At 33.2% G+C, this 16,311-nt stretch overlaps 1 protein-coding gene across 4 annotated transcripts in view; it reads right to left on the reverse strand.

Moving 5' to 3' along the window:
• The window catches only part of ASCC3 (activating signal cointegrator 1 complex subunit 3), a 377,280-nt gene that overhangs the window by 146,119 nt on the left and 214,850 nt on the right, over positions 1–16,311 (reverse strand). For all 4 annotated transcript variants that reach the window (XM_024248504.3, XM_024248503.3, XM_054557910.2 and 1 more), the window contains 2 exons: positions 3,660–3,851; positions 3,120–3,344 (listed from right to left, as the gene is read on the reverse strand). In XM_024248504.3, coding sequence (XP_024104272.2) covers positions 3,120–3,344; positions 3,660–3,851 — 417 coding nt within the window. The remainder of the gene's footprint in view (positions 1–3,119; positions 3,345–3,659; positions 3,852–16,311) is intronic.

Here is a 16,311-nt window from a genome sequence, read left to right on the forward strand (position 1 = left end):
TCTGTTTACAAGTGAATAGAATAACAACAGCTTGTCTAGGGCAGAAGATCTGTGTTGGAGAGTAATTGTAGCCAGAATTAGGAAGGTCGTTCAGATTGTAGAGGCCTTAAATCCAAGGCAAGGTGTTTAGGTAACATTCTACAGAGATGGGATGAACTCCATATAAAAAATGTATGTAGTATGTAAAGTGAAAGAAAGATTAACATAGTTTTGAAGAACAGACTACAGGGAGCTGGCACAGAGTATGTACTCAGTAATGTCTGATGAATAAATTTTAATAAGCCTCAGTATTTCTCTCAGTGTAAAGTGACTTTATATATGGATGGGACTTGTGACCTTTCAGCATTAGGATTATTTAGTCAGTCTCATTATGCATCGATAAGCAAATGTGCCTCATAACACGTTTGCATTGAAATTATAACTTAATATAATAATTTCTCCAGTTCCCCTAAACTAATAGTCAGAATCGATACTCATAATATCTTTGATATTAATAGAGGCAACATTCTTAATCTAGCACGACTCTAATGTTGATTAGTGCAACTGTAGAGTCTTGCAATGATTTGGCGAATTTAAAGACTTAAAAATTCATTACCTAAAGAACACAGCACATATTCATTTTATAAACCAATTTCACACTTGCTTTCGACAGATAGTCAAATTTAATTTCACATTCAACAATAATTTAAGAGTTTGTTTCCTTAACAGGAAAACTTACTTTAATAGGGAACTATTCCAATAGATTAGAATATGAGCAAGTTAGTTCAACAATGGCTATACTTCACCATATGGGTGAAAAATGTCAAGATATATGTTTTATTATTTAAATACCATTTACATCACTAAATGGAATTATGCTTATAATTAGCTGACATTCCTGAAAATCACATATTTAATAAGTACTTTATAAATATTTGATAAATTTATGGGCCCTAATTTATTTTTAATTTCTCAAGGCTTGATCAAATAGTTTTAGTGATGCTATTTTACAGTCCCTAAGAAAAAGAGTTACTTGAAGAAAAAAGCAGTATTTTACTGACTTTGTGTCTTCTGTATAATATTGCCAACTTGTGTTTATTTTACCAATTACAAAAAGCTATTAAGGACATAAGTTTACTGAGATATAGTTTTCCTTGACATGCATTTTAAGATATCACTTCATATCTTACTTTAGCATTTAAGTCTGTTCTTCAAAACTATGTTAATCTTTCTTTCACCTTACATACTACATACATTTTTTATACAGAGTTCATCCCATCTCTGTAGAATGTTATGCAAACACCTTGTCCTTGGATTCAAGGCCTCTACATTTGAAATATAGTCTTCCTTGACATGCATTTCATGACGTGCATGAAAGAACCATGCCTTTTACTGTAAGTCAGAAAAATTATGGCTACCATTTTGGAAAATGTTTTTAATACAGGCCTTAGAAGAGGGCAAATGCTATATATTAATATAGGGAAATGCATTCACCTTTAACTTACTACATTTTATATAAAAGAAATCTAAGCTATAATGAAAAGTCTAGGTTTAGAGTTAAATAGATCTGAGTTTGAATACTAGTTTCAAAAATTATAATGTAGTGACCTTGGGTCAGTTACCTATCACTCTGAGGATAATATCTCCATAGCAGCAGTATTGAGAGAATAAGATAACGTACGTGAAGCACTGAGCAGAGTCTCTGGTATACAGCAGGTCCTCAGTTCACTGCCACTATCATTTTATATTAAGAGACTTTGTTCTATACATTAGACACTGTTAACCCAACACCTAGTTATTTAAGCCACACAATTATAGTAGCCAGTAGGACTGAAATTGAGCTATCATAATATTTCCTTTGGATTCAAATTTTATTTCTCAGTTTTTAAAAATGTTCTTGTAATTTTGCTAATAGAAAATGAGGCCTTTCATGCTTTTCTCTCTAACCATTATCTTCTAAAACTTATCCATTCTTTGAATGACTGTCCCAATTCTGGCAGTGGATACTCTCCAACACAGATCTTCTGCACTAGACAAGCTGTTACTCTAACTCACTTCACCTAAAAGTCCCAATTTTCTCATAAAATAAAGATACTCTCACTGGATCAAATTTTACCACATTCATGAACCAAGACTTCCCTGATAGCCCGGGAGAAACCTATTTTCTCCTGCTGAATCCTTCTACAGAACTGCCTTTCCAACATTATTGTACTGTGTTTTCATGTCTTTTTCTCCCCTTTTGGAATATACACTTCTTAATAGAGAAAATGAAATAGTAAGTGTGTTTTTCATTCTCTAAAAAGACATAAATAATATGAATGGAATGTTAAATTTCTATAAGCTCTTAAGAAGTACCTAATATAGGACTTTGTACAAAGTAGTATTTGATTACAAATATTTCAAAGTATTCATTTACTTAATATTTATATCCTACCTACTATTAAGTATTGTTTGAGTCAACTTTAAAGGTATGAAATAATACTGAACTAGCAAAGTGTTGAATACCAAAGCAATAATTTAAAATGTCATAAAAACAGTCAAACCTGATTTTAATGTTCTATACATATACTCTAAATTTTAAGAATGTTTATTTTCTTTACCAGTTAAGATGTTACCTAGGCTTCCAGGGTCTGCTATGTAAATCTTAACACAAAAGTCACACACACAAACACACACACACACACACACACACACGAAACAAATGATCATAATCTAGCTCAATCACATTGTGTATAACAAAGTTAATCAACTGACCTAATAGAGCTAAAAGAGTTTTATAAATTTCATTAAACCTTTAGTAAAAATTTCATTTAAAACTTTGCAAAAGTGCCATATGAATATTAATTATTATTGCTATTTCTGTTTCCATATTTTCTATAGTCTTTGTTAGATTTCTGGTCTCTAGGAAAGCCTCATAGTTTAAAAGTATGGTCTTTTAGCAATAGATTTTTATCAGTTATCATTCTATAATCCTTTGAATTAATCAACAATAATGCCATTCAGCCTGTTTTGTCTTATAACTATATGGCATAGGCTGTAATCCTAAACACTACAAAACAGCAACCAACTCAATCTTTATCTTTCTTGGTCATTCTTAAGGCTGACGATTCTATTCCAAACTTTTACTCATTAGATCTTACCTCTGCATTTAGGTTATCTGCAAGGCTTTCCAGAAACTGACTCTCAATTGGGTTTCGTTGAGTAAGCAAAGTGAGGTAATGGCTGAGTTTATCATGCGTTGTTATAATGATTCCTTCCCCAAATTTGTCAAATTGTGGTCGTCCAGCTCGACCAAATATCTGCATGACATCTAAAATTCCAAGGTCAACAAAGGAGCCTCTTTTTGCAGCATATATTTGTGTTCCCTAGATGAGGAAAAGTTAACAAAAATTTACATAAACACACACAAATATAATCCTGATGAACTGAATACTGAAATTAGGCAAATATGGCAAGATCTCAAAAGTGTACTTTAACTAATCCTTTCATCATCTGTGATAGAGTTAAATTTTCACAATATAAACTAGATTCTTCAATTGGAGAAAATAATTCTGACCTTTATAAATAACATTCAAAGTCAAGGAAACAGACAAATCACAATATTTTTCTATATAAGTCAACCCAGAGTCTTGCTTTAAGACACACACAAAATCCATTTATCAAAGAAGGTAAGCTCTTACCTTAATAATAACAGCATGGGCGGGAAGATTGACACCCCAGGCTAACGTAGCTGTACACACTAGGACTTTGATATGCCCATTAGAAAACAAGTTTTCAACTAAATTTCTGTCCTGCCGAAGCATTCCTGCATGATGAATACTAAAACCATCTGGGAATAATTCTCGTACTTGCTTATTTCTCGACCTTTGTACCTAGATACCAAGAAAGCATAAGAGTATTATTTAGCATTTAAAAGCAATTGTTATTTAGCATTTCTGTTGTATGAGTTTATCAAAGAAACCAGAAAATTATTTTTAAGCATCTTAAGGTATTTCTAAGTCTTAGTATATAATGCTTTATATAAAATCATAAAAAATAATGTTACTTATCTTATAAAATAGGTAATACCAAAATATATCATAAAATTCAAAAGGAAAGAGGTGAAAAGCAAGTGTCTCTTTCATCCAGATGTCCCTTTTTGCAATCAATCAGTATTACCTGTTTCTTAGCCTTCAAAATATACACTATTCAAAATAAAACTAAATCTCAGTGGCTTCTCAATTCCTTAAGAGTAAAGGCCAGAGTCATTACAATGCAAGGCTATGAAAATCAATTTCATCCCCTTACCTCATCCACACTAGCCACAATGGCTGGCTTTTCTGAGTATATTTTCCGACAAGTCCATATCTGCTTCAGAGCCTTTACACTTTTATTCCAGACCCACTACCTTTCAGGCCTTCTCCCTTCTTATTGAGATCCCCATGATGATTCCCCTTTGATGTTTTTCATTGCAATAAGTCAATAAACCCAGCTTTGTTCACCTACAGCTGTGTTCTTGGTGATCTTTGATAGCAAAGCATTGACCATCTGTTTTAGCTCCTCAACTATACATGTGCATTGAGTATAGAGTAGTCCTTCCTTATCTGTAGTTTTGCTGTCTGTGGTTTCCATTATCTGAGGTCAACTGTGGTCCAAAAATATTAAGTAGAATATTCCAGAAATAAACAAATCATGTTTTAAGTTACATGCTCTTCTGAGTAGCATGATGAAATCTCACACTGTCCTATTCCATCCAGCCCAGAAAATGAATCATCCCTTTGTCCAGCATATATAAGCTGTAGACACTCCTCACCCATTAGTCACTTAGTAGTAGGCTTGGTTATCAGATTGACTGTTTAAGTATCACAGTGTTTGCAAGTCACCCTTCTTTTACTTAATAATGGCCCTGAAGCGCAACATTAGTGATGCTGCCAACTTGAATTTGCCAGAGAGAAGCCATAAAGTGTTTCCTTTAAGTGAAAAGGTGAAAGTTTTCAACTTAAGGGAAGAAAAACGAAATTGTATGCTGAGGTTGCTAAAATCGATGGTAAGAGCAACAAATCTTCTATTCGTGAAATTACAAAGAAGAAAACAGAAATTTGTGTTAGTTTTGCTGTTGCACCTCAAATTGCAAAAGTTACAGCTACAGTGTGTGATACATACTTAGTTAAGATGAAAAAGACATTAAATTTGTGGGTAGAAGACATGAAAACAAAAACGTACTTAATTGACACCAATCAAGTTAGTTCACTAGTATCTGTGGTTTCATATCTTGGAAATATACCCCATGGATAAGGGGGGACTACTGTAATAATGTTACTTCTGGTTCTGTTCTTTGGCCTAATCTGAGCCCAGAGGTGAGATTTAGTATACTTATATGTCACCTGTGTAAGTGCTGTAGCAGAAGGTCTTAAAAGACTCACTGAAGATTCACTATACAACAGGCAGAATTTTTTAGAAAAATTAAAGACCTTAGATTAACATTTAAAGAAATGTTTATATAGTTAAAGCTTCTGTTTGGCCATCACATCATGTGTTTATTTGCTATTGGTCTCAAAATCTCATTATCAATTCATGAGCTTCTTTTTGAACAGTTTTTTCCCTACACTTTTTACTTAAGGGCTGGATAATGGCAGGGAGTAAGATTTCAGGGGATTGGGGTTCCATTCTAGACTTTGCCATACTGATTATCTCTCAGGTCACTTAAAATTTTAAACTTCTAAGTTAATAATATTTAACTAATAAAATTATCGAAGAAAATAGCATTCCATGAAATCTGCTTCAACTACAAAACCAAAAGTAATGCATTAACAAACCACACCATCTAGTGGCCAGCCAGTAAATAACAACTTACACATTTTGAGCCTCTTAAGTGTCCAAAACAAAATACATACATAAACATAACAAAAGAGGAGAGCTTCTTAAAGTTTCAAGGGGGGTGTATTCTTATTTTATTCTTGTGCAGTGCGGTCAGCCTGTTAGAAATTATTTTATATATATACTTTACAACTAATTACACTTGGATCTCATTGCCTCAGCTTTCATCTTTTCAGACAAGCAATATTGTTACTGTAATCTTAAAGCAGCTCTTACGAATATGGAAAAAAGTCCAATTACAGTGTATTTGCTAAGAGCTCCTTCATAGGCTAAAGGTAGGGAGAGGAGAAACATTTCACTTACTTCATTTCTTTTCTAATATTCAAGAGTGGGTATTCAAAGCCAACAGAGGAAACTAAAACTATTGTTTGGAGGCGATATTCAAATCATTGCTGGATTGCTGTTTGGTTTTAGGTTAAGTCCGCTATCTGTGGGCTCCCTGCAATGAAATGTTCTGCTGTCCTTCTTACAAATAGATTCCTTAGTCAAACCCCATTTGAGGGAAGACATGGCTAGGACTGCTGTGGCACCAATGACACAGTAAGAAGTTAAACAAGGGAAGTATGTATCTGTGATAGAGATGTTTCTTATAAAGTAGCAGGTGGATCTTGGAGTACTGATGTAGTACCTCCCACTTGATCACATGGGTTTCACATTCACCCAGCGTCAGTGGCCACCAACTGGGTATATCTCTCTGGTCTCTGTGAGGAACTAGGAGGAGGCAGGAGTCACTTCTATTTCTATTCCTGCATACTCTGTGCATTTTTTTTTTATTGGTTCATTACAGACTTGAAGTGACAACAATCAAAGTAAGTCTGGCTTTTTTATTCTTAACCATCTTTGAATCTGAATTTTCCATCTGTGGTCTGCCTTAGCTCACAACAAAAATGAACTGGAATCTGGCCGGGCACAGTGGCTCATGCCTGTAATCCTAGCACTTTGGAAGGGTGAGGCAGGCAGATCACGAGGTCAGGAGATCAAGATCATCCTGGCTAACATGGTGAAACTCCGTCTCTACTAAAAAAAAAAAAAAATAGCCGGGCATGGTGGCATGTGCCTGTAGTCCCAGTTACTTGGGAGGCTGAGGCAGGAGAATCACTTGAACCTAGGAGGTGGAGGCTGCAGTGAGCCGAGATCACATCACTGAACTCCAGCCTGGGCGACAGAGTGAGACTCTGTCTCAAAAAACAAAAACCAAAAAAAACAAAAAAGAAAAAAAAATGAACTGGAATCCCTGGAGATGAGGCCCAGGGATGTTCCTCATCTGATTTTAAAAACCATCATAAAGCAAAACTATTTTTCCACTTGTAGTGTACACATCTAAGAATTTTAACACATATTTGTGTTAGATTTGTGTAGCTACCATCATAATCAAAAGGAGTTTCTCCACCTTAAAAAAATCCCCTCATGCTATTTCTTTATAGTTAAACTCTTCCCAACTACTACCACTGTACTAATCTGTACTCCAACCCTATAGTTTTGTCTCTCCAAGACCATTACATAAATTGAGTCAGAAAGCTTATAAACTTTTGAAATTAGTTTCTGTCACCCAGATTAATGGCTTTGAGATTCATCTAAGTTCTTGCATATATCAATATCTCATTCCTATTTATTGCTGAGTAGTATTCCACGGTACTATGGATGGGCACATAACAGTCTGTTAATCGGACCTCTCACTGAAGGACATGGGGGTTGTTTCCAGTTTTCACAATTATAAACAGAACATTTATAAACATTTAGGTATACTTTTTTGTATATATGAATATGATTTCATTCCTCCAAAGTAAATATCAGGCATGAAACTTACGGGTCACATGGTAAATGTATGTTTAATTTTATAAAAAATGCCAAAGCATTTCTGGAGAATTTTAACATTTTGCATTTGCATCAGCATTGTATGACAGTTCCAGTTGCTTCCCATACTTGCCAGCTTCCCATACATTATATAATTATTATTTTTTATTTTAGCAATTGTAATAGGTGTGTGGTAGTATCTTACCATGGTTTTAACATAAGTTTCCTTAACAGTTAATGATGTTAAACATTTTCCATGTTTTTGGATGTGCATATCTAATCAGCTCCTCAAGTTATTCTACTGCACACAAAAGTATAAGGAGCGAGTTTTTTACAGAAGGACATTTGCAATGATGTTTTTATCCACCTGTGTATAATACAGCTGTACAATTTGACCTCATGAGACTATTTAGTGCTAAGCAACCTCATATTTGTTATTGTACTAAATTATTTACATTCCTAAGAAGAGTACCTCCTAACAAATTTATGAAACATGATAGTCACTAACAGACAAAAAAAAAGCACTGTAAAGAATCAAAGAGAAGATCAATAAGAAACATGTATTTATCATATATTAGATCCTAGGAATTCAAAGAAATTTAAGACAAAATCTGAGCTTTGGATAATTTGCAGACTGGTAAGGAAAACAGACTCATATACAAGTTATTTCTACTAAATATAATGTGTTTATGATACAGGTACATGGACCAAGATGAAACTTTGTTATTTATGACATGATATTGTCATTTATGACAAAATTATGTCTTATTTACATTTGTATTGCTAACATTTGGCAGGGTACCTTCTTCATACTGATACTACACATTCCCTGAATGAATGAATCAGTGATCTGATAGTTTGATCAAAGAAGTCTTTCCAGAAAATGTGAAATGTGGGTCTTGAAGGACAAGGGATAGACTGCTAAATGGGGAAAGGTAGGCAGCAGGATATATAAGTACCTAAGCTGGGAATTATTAAAGAGCACACACAGTGTGTTTGGAGGGCATTCTGTTCAGAGGGTGTGGGGCAAAAATTAAGAAAATTAAGCTAGAAAAAAGGACTGGGGTCAGGCTTTACATTGTCTTGAACATAGGTGGAAAAGGAGCCAATTCAAGTTTTTAAGCAGTATCAGATTTGTTCTTTAGAGAGGTAACTTCACAGTTGTGCTAAGACCAGAGTAGCTATCGGCCACTACAGCAATCTGCAGAAGATGGAGTCAGGGGAAACAGAAATCACCAAAGTCAAGGTGAAAGTTGGCTAGAAAGTAACCAAGACTGGATGACTGTCTAGAAAGGGGGATGAACATGACATAAGAGAAAAGGAGTTAGAATTGTTTCAAGCTAATCCTTATCTTCGTGCACTGAATATATGATAAGGTAAACAGAATGAGGAGGGTCAATGATGTGCCTTAAACTAGGTACTAAGAAGGTCAGGAGTAAATTATGTTTTGCGCATGAGTTTGAAGTGATCCATGATAAAGACTTGGGCTTTTCTTCTAAATAAATGGAAAGCCACTGAAGGTTTCTGAGAAGGAGAGAAATAAGGGAGACCAGTTAGGTAACACTGTAAGAACATTCAAAGTGAGATGAGATGACATGATCAGGTATAAAATATATGAATAAAATAACACAGGCTGGGAGCAGGGGCTCACGCCTATAATCCCAGCACTTTGGGAGGCTGAGGTGGGCGGATCACCTGAGGTCAGGAGTTTGAGACTAGCCTGGCAAACATGGTGAAACCCCGTCTATACTAAAAATACAAAAACTGGCCAGGCATGGTGGTGCGTGCCTGTAGTCCCAGCTACTCTGGAGGATGAGGCAGGAGAATCGCTTGAACCTGGGAAGCTGAGGTTGCAGTGAGCTGAGATCCGCCATTGCACTCCAGCCTGGGCAACAAGAGTGAAACTCTGTCTCAAAAATAATAACAATAATAATAATAATAAATAACACACCCACAGGCAATGCTCTGTATGTGTGTGTGTGTCTGTATATCTTGGCTTTCTTGAAAAACAAAGGAGAAATTAAAACTGCATAAGTCTAAAAATTAATGAAAACACTACATACCATAATAGGACAGAGTAAAGGTGTACTATGAGAAAACATCATACCTGCAATACTTACACAACTAAAGAAGAATACACAGCAAGTGAATTAAGCATCTAACTCAAGGATCTACAAAAATAAAAATATAACAGACCTAAAGTAATAAGAAGGAAAGCCCTAATAAAATTTTAACTTTAAATCATTGGTAGAACCAATGATTTAAAGATTGTGAAATTGAGAAAAAAATTAACACTCTTACTTTAAAAGAAAAAAATCAAACAAAAATAGACAGTGGCCATTACTGACTAGAGAAGGAGCTGGCAAAATATGTGCCAACTACCTGTTTTTGTAAATAAAACTTATTGGAAAACAGCCATATCAATTTGTTACAGATTATCTAAGGCTGCTTGAGCTACAACAGGAGGGCTAAATGAATAGTTGTGGGAGAGATCATATGTCTACAAGCTTAAAATGTTTACTACCTGGTCTTTAAGTAAAATAATCTGTATACCTGTACACAAGTACAACAGCACAAGCACAAGACCCAATATCAGCAAAATGAAAATATCACAATTTGAAAGAATATAAAAGAAATATACTACAATTTAAAAGAATCAGAAAAGAGCACTTTAAAATTCAGTGTATTTCACTTAAACTGTTTGGAATGGATGATTTTCTAGGAAAATATTGTTACTAATATTTAACCTAGAAGTGACAGAAAACTCTAAAATGATAAAAACAATGAAAGAAAATTTAAGAGTTAAATTTAACAGCTGGGCTTTCAAATTTTTAAAGATGAATTAATTCTAATGCTATTAACAGACTCTAGAGGACAGAAACAGAACACTTAAACTGATTCTGCAAGCAAAAACAATGGCACTGATATTAAAACCTGACAAAGCAGAAAAGTGAATACAATAACAATATCTTACAAATATTACTCTAAATAGTAAAGAACTTTAGAAAACAGAATTCATCAATGCATTAAAACAAAATGCCACAACTAAGTACTCTTCAACCCCAGAATGCAAGGGCATTGCACTTAATATGTTAACATATTTAATAATTCAAAAAAGAAAGAACATTATCATCGTGTGCAGACATTGAATTTTGACAAAAGGCTACATTCAGTCCTGATGATTAGAGATGACAATATACATCTCAAACTATGCTTAATAGTAAACATACAGAGTATACTAATTAAAATTAGGGAGTAGGCAAGGTTGTTTGGTATCAGCCTATTGATGTTCTAGACAATACTAGACATGAGAAAATAATAAAGAATATAAATAGTGAAAAGGTATAATTATAAATTAATTATTTGTTGTAGATAAAGTAAGTATTTATTTAGAAAACTGGGTACTGACTAAAATATACTAAATAAAATAAAAGAATTTGGAAAGATGATAGTCTAAAAAATTTAATATTTTTATAAAAGTATTTCTTTCAAGAAAACATTTTTCTTTTCCTTAGTATTATGCAAAATATTTTTTATATTACATATTTTTTAAAAATGTAAAGAAATATATTTTTCTTTTCTTTAATTTTAATATAAAGTATTAATCTTTAATATAAAAATATATTTTATAGAAGTTTTATAAAAAGACATATATATACACACTATATATATACACAGACAATAACTCACAAAATAAGTGGAAAAAATCACTTTTATAACAGCAAAAACAGAAATGATAAGAGATAGCCAGGATCTATATAAAGTTTTATAATATTGCTGAAGAACATTCAAGAAATAATAGATTTAATTTTGAGATAGGAAAACTTGATTTGGCAAAAATACCATTTCTCATTAACTTAATGTGTAAAATCAATGCACTAACTCAACTAAAATATGAACATGATTTCCTAGAGGGAATACTAAAATTCATCCTGAAAAGTAAGACTGAAAATTTATCCAGGAGAAATTCTACAACTGAAGAATAATCAGGATGTTTAATCCAATCAGTTATTGAGAATTCTATGAAAACAAAATAAGTAAAACAGTTTGATAAAAAAGAAAAAACAATAAGATCAATGACACAGAAGAGAAATTTCAGAAATGACTCAATATGAGAATATTGTATATTAAATTTTTTAATCAACAGAAAAAAACAGTATTTAGAAAAAGATGATGTGCCCACCACTATCTGGAATAAGTTCCAGAAACATCAAGTATTTAATAATAAAAATAAAATATAAGGCTTGAAGAAATCACAGATGAAGTAGGTGTATGGCTTTTATATGCAACACATAAAACCCAGAGACCATAAATAAATTTACAGAATTTCTACATGGTAAAAAAAATCGTAAACAAAAATAAACATCAAAGGTTAAACAGAAAAAGTTTATGTAACATACATGTACTAAACATGCAGTTTAGTACACAATGGGCCAAGATTATGAACAATTTAAAGAATAGGAAATACAAATAGCCAATGTAAAAAATGCTCAGTTTCACTCATAATTAAAGAAATGCCAATCAAAATAATAATGAAGTACTGTTTTTTGCCTGTTAATCTGTTATAAACTTAAAAACGTTAACACTACCCAGTGCTGGCAAAGTGATGTGGGGTAAAGCACAGTCTTCCCATGGTATCCATGGGGGATTGATTCAACGAACACCTTCTCTTCCCCTGTAGACACCACAAACCATGGATGCTTAAGTCCCTTATATAAAATGGTGTGATATTTGCATATAATTTACACTGTCTGCCTGTATACTTTAAATCATCTCTAGATTACTTATAATACCTAATACAATGTAAGTGTTATATAAGTAGTTATACTGTATTGTTTAGGGAATAATGACAAGAAAAAGTCATCTGTGCATGTTCAGAACAGATACAACCATCTTTTTCTTTCCCCCTAAATTCTTTTAATCCGCAGTTGGCTGAATTCATGGAACCCATGGACATGGTGGGCTATCTGTAACAACTGCTGGAGGAAGTATAAACTGGAACAATATCTCCACTAGGCAGTTTAGGGCCACTCAACAAAATTTTAAATGCATGTAGTACATGACAGATAAATTTCACTGCTACGAACTTTTCTAATGTATATCATTGCAAGAGTAGGAGCGAAAATGTGTACTGCAGCATTGTTAACAATAAAAGGTAACTGGAAACAACAAAAGTATCCATCAATACAGGATTCTGTAAATGAATTACTGTAATATCCACATTGTGGCATATTATACAGTTGCAAAAAGAATGAAACCCATCTTTCTGAGTTGATTTGGAAAGACTTCCTTGTTATATTACTAAATGAAAAAGAAAAAGACAAAAAGGTGTATATAATATGATGCAACTTTTTTGTATTAAAACATATACCCATGCACACAGGCAAACACACAATGGTTGTTGTACAAATCTTTCCTCAAAAGAAACGTAAGAAGCTTTTTAAAAGAAGTTTTATTTGGAGAAATGAAGGGCAAAGAGATGGTTAAGACCATAAATTATGGAGCTAAACTTGTTTACTATTAGATGCCTGCTGCTTTCTAAAGCATCTGAAAAATCACTGCATTTTCCACTCGGTTCTCCAAAGCTAGCACTACATGGAGCCCAGGTTTTGCTACTGTCTGAATAACTACAGAGATATACTTTAACTTGTTCACATTTTGTGAACAGACGATTTGGATTCTCCACAGAAGCCATTTGAGATCCAACACTATACTCACTGGATAAAGTGTTCTACACATGGAAATCCAGCACAAAAGAAAACCAGCTGTAAAAAGGTAAAGGAAGTAAGGTATGTAGTTTCAGAACTGTCTAAGTTTGGTTTCCTCTGACTTAACCTTTCCAGTTTTCACAAGTGAACTTTCCACACAGGGCTTTATAGTCAGTAAAACTCAAATGGAATGGGCAACTGCTAAGATAATCCATCAGCACAAGTAAGGCATTATATTCCTTTCCCCCAGTGAAAGCATGCAGAACTTCTTTCCACGACTTTACATAACATTTTCCTACTCATGAGAGAAAAAACACAATGTCAATGTTTTTAAAAATAAGGTTAAAATGTGACTATTGCCCAACATTTACTTCTAAACTAACACAAATACATGATTAAATAACATGATTTTTAAAAAACTGGTAGCAAGCACCTGAGGGTATTACATCTGGTCCTTGCCTAGATTAGACTCATGCAACATGGTTGCCATCTGCCACTCCCTGTCACTCTTTACATTTTAGTCATTTTGATTTGTTTTTCTTATTTGCTTCAATGTGCATTTTTTTTTATGTCAGCCTTTTCTTTGAATTCTTGTCTGTCCTCTTTCGCTTTGTCAACTCCTAGCCTTCAGATCAGCTTAAATGTCACTTTGTTGGTCAACACCATCCTCTAACACCATGGGTCTAGATCAGATTCTCTAACTCAATTTTTTCTTAGCACTTTATCCCTCTTCATTATTTATTTCAAATGTAATTAAAATCAATTATTTAATTAGTTGTTTAATCTTTCTGTCCTTCCAGAATATAAGATCCACAAGCATAAAGGGATGACTACTTTTTCCTCCCTAAAAATATTTCCACTTCCAATTAAAGCAAATAATATTAGTCTACATATAATATCTGGTCTTACCTCCTTCTAGGAGTCTTACTTTATTGCCTGGACTGGAATATAATTTCCCAGATCTCATGTAGTAAGGGTACTAGATGATAAAGTCCATTCTGCTAATTAAAAGCATTCAGGCAAGATCCGGAGGATGGAAATGAAGAGATAACTATCTCTTGCTGTGTTTTTCTGGCAAGCAAGATTTTGGAGACAGAAGGGTTGAAAGTTTTAACAGATGTACTATACATTCAAAATTTGGTTTTCTAGTGTGTTCACGAATGTTGGAAGGCATCTGTAGTAATAGCTGTGGCTTTTAAACTGCTAATCACCATCATGTAACTAGTTGTTAAATTCAAGAGCTGTAGTAGTAGCTCTGGACTTCTACTCCTCTGATTTTACCAAATTTCTAATAAGTACCTAATTTCTTATATAAATTCTGTTCTATTTAAATTGTACCTAGAATGGTTTCTGTTTCCTTTTACTAGATCATAACTGATACATATGTCTACTTCAATTCACTATAAACAGGTTGACAGCACTTTATTTATATTGATACCCATTGATCTATTAAAATGACTGGTAACTAGCTTACACTGAAATATTTGCTGAGTGACCACGACGAAAAACAGTTTAAGGCTCATGTGTATATAAACAAGTCACAATCACCCAGACTAGCTTAATCCCAATAACTAATTTCCATATGTTATTCTGACTGTGTTAATTATGCACTTTAACTTGGGAGAAAGAAAGTGCCATTTGCTCTGTTTCATGTCATATTCCTTGAAAGATGATCCTAGTTCCCATATGGGCTGTCCTGATTATTAATAGAAATAAGTTGGCATTCCAGAGAGAGGACCCTAATTAGAAAAAGATAAATCTCATCTAAAACTGCATTATTTTAATTCATTTGGCCATCTGTAAATAAACAGAAAAATTAAAAAAAATAAATCACAACATGAAATATGTTTTTGATTTTAAATTTTATCATTACAAATCTCTCTACCCCTAGGAATTTATAACATTATTTATTAATCTGATGTCTTTAGAGTGCTTCCTCTACTCAAGTATTTTCAAATGAGTGAAAAACAACATTCTAATTAATATATTTTTGTCAAAACAGCATGATTCCTTAACAAGATGTATTAATTTATTGTGAGAAATTTATTCCATGCTTCTAAAATGCATCTTAAAGCACAGAAACAAAAATAGCTACAATCAAAATTTCCTTAAAAGTAATAACAAAAGAAACAAGTATAAAATTTCAATGCTATTTACTATGTTCTTTAAAAAGAGTCTCACTTATTCAAAGTGAACCACATGTTAGACTACACTGAAATGAACACATGTGCCATAACAAGGTCCCCTGCTTGGAAGAAAGTGAATCCTACTTTTCAGTATGTGAATTTTGGTCACACAACTTGACTCTTCAACAATCTTCAATAGCTTCTCACTGCATAAAAAGTCTAAAAGCCTAGGCATGGAATTTAAAGTCTTCCATTGTCTGACCATGCCTAGCCCTCCATGCCCCTTACATTCCTGTGAATAGAGAACTTTCTTATTCTCCAAATAGACCCGGAGTTTTCCTTTGCCCGTGTTCTCTTTCTTCTCTCTTTGGAATGTCCTTTCCCTGTTGCTGCCTATTGAAATTTAAAATTACTGGCTTGAATTAATCTGCTTCTCTTTTATATTTCCTCTGAATTGTTTAATCTTGGTGTATATTAACTTTTTCTTTTAATCTTTCCTTTGAAAAATTCCCAGGTTTAGAATTTCAAAGTTAAAAGGTCTGGAATAAGAGCCTTGGCTTGGCTTTTAAATCTATTATCAAAATGTTTTTTTAAAGTATTGAATTGATCAATACCACAGAAAATCTTCTCAAATCATCTTCAGAATTGGGTACTATTATGTTTACATTTTGATAATATATTGATGAATATATATTACATAATTTTTATAAATTTTTTTTCATCAAGGTTTGTTTACCCACTTTATTTCTTCTTTTTGATTATTTTCTTCCTGGAAACTTCATGTTTTAAGTTATTAAATTTAGTAAGTGTACATATAAAGATGTAGATATTAACTGGTCTGTTGTTGC

The sequence above is a fragment of the Pongo abelii genome, chromosome 5 (genome assembly GCF_028885655.2).
Source record: "Pongo abelii isolate AG06213 chromosome 5, NHGRI_mPonAbe1-v2.0_pri, whole genome shotgun sequence".
NCBI lineage: Eukaryota > Metazoa > Chordata > Mammalia > Primates > Hominidae > Pongo > Pongo abelii.